This window comes from Phaethon lepturus, unplaced genomic scaffold, assembly GCF_000687285.1.
Source record: "Phaethon lepturus isolate BGI_N335 unplaced genomic scaffold, ASM68728v1 scaffold53947, whole genome shotgun sequence".
NCBI classification, from domain to species: domain Eukaryota; kingdom Metazoa; phylum Chordata; class Aves; order Phaethontiformes; family Phaethontidae; genus Phaethon; species Phaethon lepturus.
In genome coordinates, this window is record NW_010553639.1 from 1,692 (window position 1) to 7,766 (window position 6,075).

At 43.6% G+C, this 6,075-nt stretch overlaps 1 protein-coding gene across 1 annotated transcript in view; it reads left to right on the plus strand.

Moving 5' to 3' along the window:
• Positions 1–803: 803 nt before the first annotated feature.
• Positions 804–6,075, plus strand: part of LOC104624262 (synaptoporin-like) — a gene marked incomplete at both ends in the record, with an annotated part of 17,874 nt that continues 12,602 nt past the window's right edge. The window contains one exon of the mRNA XM_010291585.1: positions 804–928. Within this exon, the coding sequence (XP_010289887.1) occupies positions 804–928 (125 nt within the window). The remainder of the gene's footprint in view (positions 929–6,075) is intronic.

Consider the following 6,075-nt stretch of genomic DNA (forward strand, 5'->3'; position numbering starts at 1 on the left):
TCTGAAGCCTTGATATAAATGTAGATGCTGATGATCTTCTGGCCTGCACACTCCCTTCTTCACCTTTTTCTTCTGGAAGATTAAGACGTGATGCAGGTTTGCAACAGAACCACCCAAGCTCTGTTCCTCTCCAGTTTGCCTGAGCTTATCCTGCGTCTGGATTGTTTTTCTGTTTTGCTGAGTGTCAGCTTACTGCACTTCTGTATCCATCGTTGGTTATGGTAGTAATTTAGGAAAAACAATAAAAATCATTGTGTCTTTTCCAAGTTACACATTAAATGGAAGAGGGGCAGCACAAGTCTGTGTTTTGCCATGTAATGGGATGGTGGCCACAGGAACTGTCTTGGTCTACTATTGCTGCTCCTGGTTGCTCCTTATAAATACTTCTGCCAGGGTTTTATTACTTCTGCCAGGGTTTTATTTGGGTTAAGACTGACTCATTATGCTCAGTCAATATTCATCCTTCTCTTGTCCAAGCTTGCCTGTCAGCTGGATGGTTTAAATAGCTGCCGGGGTTGTGAATCCCAAATGTGGTTCAAGGCAGGAGGGGAGGGCTGAGATGCCTGGCACAGACAAGTGGTGCTGTGTCTGTCTACGTGTGGCAACAGAGCTTCACCTTCTGTGGTTCTTTGTGTCGGCTTTTGGGAAGGGCGTAGGAGTAATGTATGGCAATGCCTTGAGTGCACGGAGTGATGGATAACCTGACCCGAGGGGGCTGGTGCTGCAGCGAGAGCTGCTGCACAGATCTGCTTGTGGTGGTTGCTGAAACGAAATAAAATAAAAATGTTGTTTGTTTTTGACAGCTTTTTGCAATCTTTGCATTTGCAACATGCGGTGGGTACTCTGGAGGACTGCGCCTCAGTGTGGACTGTGCAAACAAGTCAGAGAGTGACCTCAGCATTGACATAGCCTTTGCCTACCCCTTCAGGTAACCCGGTTTGGTTCGTGGCGGTTTGTTGGCAGGGAGGCAGGCATTGGGGGCTGATGCAAAGCCCTTTTTCGGTGGGGTTTCCCATCATTCATAACAGCTTTTGATTAAGCAGCGATCTGGGGCTCCTGAATTCTCCTCACAGTATTGCTCAGGCTCTGGGTGTGCGGGAGGAATGAATTTGGCTAGATCCGGTGTGGCCGCGGGAACCGCTGGGGAACGGGAGCTCAGCAAAGGTGAGGAGAGCAGTTGTGGGCATGCAGAGCCCCGGAAAGGCCGGGACAGGTCAGGGGGTGGAAAACAGCAGGCGAGGAAAAAGAACAAAACCACATTGGCCCAAGAAAAAAGTGGGGATAAAGTAGCCATTAACTAAACTGGAAATGAGGGAGGATTCCCAGCCATTGGAGTAGCGAGGATCTGGAATAGCCACTCCATGGGGAAGGGGGAGCAAAAGACAAAACGAGTTTCAATCATAATTTTGAAATGCTTTTGAAACTTGTACTCATTGCCTGTCTGCATCTCTTGGTGCCTGCATACTTTAAACCTTATAACCTAGTGATTTAGAAAAACAGATTTTATGTTGTTTAAGTAAGTCTGAAGCTGTAGTGAGGTTAAAATATATATAGATATAAAAAATTCATGCCATTTAGGATCCTGCTTCAAAAGAATATCCGCAGTTCTGTTTTTAAAGATGTCAAGTCCACTCTAGAAACCTTTCACTTCTGTATAAGTGATTTCTTTAAGGAATTGAGATGATTAAGAAAAGAATGCATAATCCAATCTCAAGCCCAGTACATTATGACTCCAAAATTATTTTGCTCGCTTGGGAAATCACATGCTGTTTTTCTTATGATTGCTACGCACAGACCAGATGTAATAGCATCTACTTTAAAATGTTCTAAAATATAGCATCTTCCAAACAGTGGGAACTAAATTCAATTCCTTGAACTGTTGTTCTTCCTTGACACACATTTATTACTCTTAAAGAGGCACATTTCCTCGTATTACAAATGTTTATTTTTTGTCTTGAACTTGTCTGCATTTTCTTTAATTCCTGCTTAGTATGCATGAGAGAGATCCTGAAAATTGAGTTATGTGAATTTGTAATGTGATTCACTTCCAAATAGGTCATCTCTCCAGTATTCATTACAGAATAGACCCTACAGTAAAGCACTTTTAATTTGCATGATCATAAATAGTACTTTATGTAAAAAGTTAATAAAATAGAGAGAAGTAGCCAGCAAGTATCTCATGGTGTTTTAACAGGCACGTCAACCATTGCTTTTAGAAGGATGTGGCTGGATCTGCAATTTCCCACAGTCTTGCTTATTAGAAAACTGGAAACATTGCTGGGTAATTGTAGCATTCCGGCGTGTTGGAAAGGTGATGCAAACCAGTCTATTTGCAGAAGAGATCCAGCTGAGGTTGCAGCTGGCCCTTACACGGCCTGTGTGGCTCCCAGCTGTGGCTGGCCGTGCTCGGCATGCACAGGCAGGGTGTATGGCACGTACGGTGGCACGGCTGGTGTTGCGTCGCAGGTACGTTTCCTGGTAGAACTGTACCTGCAAATGGACATCTACAGGTACATTTTCTGGTAGAAATGTACCTGCAATTTGCAGATGTGAAGGGAGATGACACTTAGGCAGCTGACGTTTTGGGAGAAGTATGGAGATACTAATTTTTTGTGCAATGCAGAACTTCACGTTCCTGAGGCATGTGCAAAAAGTGTCCAAAGATGTACAGACTGCATGGGGTAGCAGCTGTGTGCCTGGAAAAGATGGCCTGCTGCTGCCTCTGGAACTTGGTGTCATTTTACTGTTTAATCTAAATATTCTTGTGACTTCCTCATGAATTTGCTCTTTCTGCTTTTGTCTAGTGCCCCTTCCAGAGAATGGAAAGAGGATACTCTAAAAACAGAAGTGAGCTTAGTTGGGAAAGGCAATATCTCATGTATGAACAGCTGATACCCTTGAAAAAAGCAGACACATTTTAAGTTCAGGCTCCCTCATCGAGACTGTGGTCCTGAAGCTTATCTGCCTGCATGGGCATGTAGACTTTTTGTAGGTAGGATGAATTTCCCACCAGTTGTCTTGCATCCAGGTCTGAATAAGTTCATATTCACATGGCATTTTCCTTTCAAATGCCTTCAGTGTTCTGATTATTGTCTGACAGCTGGGGGAGGTGTAGGTGGAAGGAGAGATGCTACTGAGCATCGACACCACGGTGCTGTTGTGGCTGTCAGCAACGACACTGAAGCCGTCGAATACCTGAGTGCTGCTGCTTGAGCTGTGCCTTCCAGCAGGACTTGAAATGAAGAAAGTCATGCAGTGCTGCTAGCAGCTGCTTTCATTCCTGTTGCTGGGAGTTTGGGGTTTTGGTTTCTTCTCCTAGAAGTTGAACTGCTACACCTTGGCTAGTTGATGAGTAAGTGTCAAGAACTTTAAGCAAATAAACAAAATTGTAAGGCTCAACAGGACAGGTTGGCAAAGCAAGAGGACTTGGCTGTTTTGGAAATTAGATTGAAGGAACCTGAAAATGTTCCCATTAAAGCAAGATCGGAACAAGGAGGGAGTATTCCAGACTGAAAGGGGGGCATCTCATGTGACCATGTGCTTCTGGGGCCCATCACCTTAGATAAAGAAAGGGAGGATGCAGGAGGGCTACACCAAGTGCTGATAGGGTCTGGGGATGTGGGATTAAAACATACGGATTGCCAAGCTGACTTTAAACCTGTGATTCACATTAGCCCCAGACCAGTCCTGAATGTACTGAAGAAGCATTGCCCTCCGCAGCAGGTAGCTCCAGATGCTCCTGCAAACCAAGGAGCATCTCATACTCTCTTACTGAGATTTTTCTTGGCTCCAACCTACAAGTTGCAAACCATGTAAATTCATTCAAGAGAAAGCATTAGTTCCAGCATACAGTTTTGAAGGATACAGTTAAAAAATCAAGAAAGAATTAATATTAGTTTAAAGTTATGGTAAGATGATAGCTGTGCTTGGCTCCTGCATTATCTTACTGCCATTGTAACTCTGGCAGCAGGAACTTCTGGAGCACCAAAAAAATACCCCAGAGAAACCCCCTGCACAAGGTGGTTGCTTCTCATTTCTACCAGAATCACATTCTCTTCCCAGTTGAATTCTGGACTTGGATTCATTTGCCCTTTGAAGAGGGAGAAAGGAGGAAATACAGATAAGTACGTTAATCACTGGAGAAGACCATCAGAGTAATCTGGTGAAGTGGTGCTTATGCATGGTTGGGAGAAGCGATCCCTTCAGAGAAGAGCCCATGTGGTGGGTACCTGTGTGTGGCAGGAGCATGGTGAGGCAGAGCTGTTCCCTGTCTGAGGGATACCCCGTTCTCTGGTCCCACAGTAGCCATTTTTCTTAGCATTAGGATCTGTGCTTGGTAAAGCATCTGTTGCAAATTTGGCACACATTAGGACATTCATCAACTTGACCCTCACCTCAGTAATGATTCTTCGAGTGGGGGAAAAGAATCAGCATCTTGGAATTATTTGTTACTCTTGCAGTCCATCACCCTTTCAGATCAGATTTGTCACTCATCCAAGTGCCCTGAAGCAATATTTTTTCTGTAGTGAGGGTACTAGTGAAGGTTCTCTTTGTTTGTTTATTATTTTCTTCTGCTCCCAGCAACATTTTTATCATGTACTTCGCTATTCATCAGTTTTACTTTGATAGTAAGTGGTTGAATAGTATACCTGCTGTGCAGGTATTGGTTGCTGGTATTCATCATTTTAAGGTGCTTTTTAACCAATCTTCCTAAAAGTAAAATTTTTTGGTTGCCAGTCTGGTTTCAGGATTGACTTACCAAGTCCATATTGAAGATTTTTGCTATATAATTGTTCATGTCACGAATTTAATGTTTTTCTTATAACTGGCAGAGTTGCACTGAAATGTTTGGGCTTCAGCTACCGATTTAAATGAAACTTTGCATAGCAGAAATGCTCTCATGCTGCTGTGCTGCACAGACAAGCAGCAGACTGCCAGCCAGAGATATTATCTGCTAATAACATCACCTGCTGCCTTGTGGTTATTTCACTGCAAATCCCTGTCCTGACCAAGGGGGGAATGCCTCGCTCAGACCCCGGCTGCAGGGGATGCTGCACGGGGCTGCGGTAGGGGTGAGCACCAGGAGCGGCGGCGCTGGGCTGCGCGGGTCCGCAGTGCAATGGGAAGGGAGGAGCATTTCACTACAATCCCGTAAGTGTGCTGTCTGTTAAGACTTGAGGCAGATCCTGAACTAAAATCTCTTTGCCTTTAACTTTTGGAGGTGCTTTAGCCCAGCCTACACACACAGGGTACCCCCAAGTCAAATGCTGCATGGGAAGTCATTTGGAGTATATCTTGCCTTTTCTTGGGGCTTACAACCTGCAAGCTATTTGGAAAATACTGGCTCAGAGGATCATATGATTAAATTTTAACCACAGTCTCACCTAAAACAGTGGTTAAGGTAAGTATGTGCATAGCTGTCAGGAGAATTGAGCCATAGGTACTAGTGGGACAGAATGGCATTGCCCGATGAAGGAATATGTCTGAGCCACAGCAGTGAGCAAAACAAATGTTGTTTTCCATTTTATTTTAAATCACCTATTAGTATCTTTCCAGTGTGCTAATAAAACTGTCTCTTGAAGTAATCCTTGCTTCTGAAGGAAAAGGAAATTGTATTTTATGGGAGTTTTTCATTCACTCTCTAAGCATCTCATTTGAATAAAGACATTCCCATTGAGCATCCTCTAAATTATACACCTCATCTGCATGCGATGGGTAGGCTAGTCTTGCATCTGAAATATGACAGCCAGATCTAAATTGCCTACTTAGAAGCTATAGATGATAATTAAGGAGAAAGTAGCTAACTCTTTGTGCTTTGCAACTATCTTTCTTTGGAAAAAGCCTCTGTTGATATTAGCACATTTCTGTGCCAGAGTGTACTAGCCTTCTTTTTTTTATTATCCATTTGTAGTAAATCTTGCTCCAGAATTCAGTGGAAAACATTTTGGCCAAAAGATTATAAATGTCTATTGTGGCTGGGAGACCAGAAACTGCTCGTAAATAGGAAGTCTTTAAATTAAGTAATTGCCTGCAATGCTGACTTTCAGGCAACTATGGCAGGCTCTCCTCCCCGCT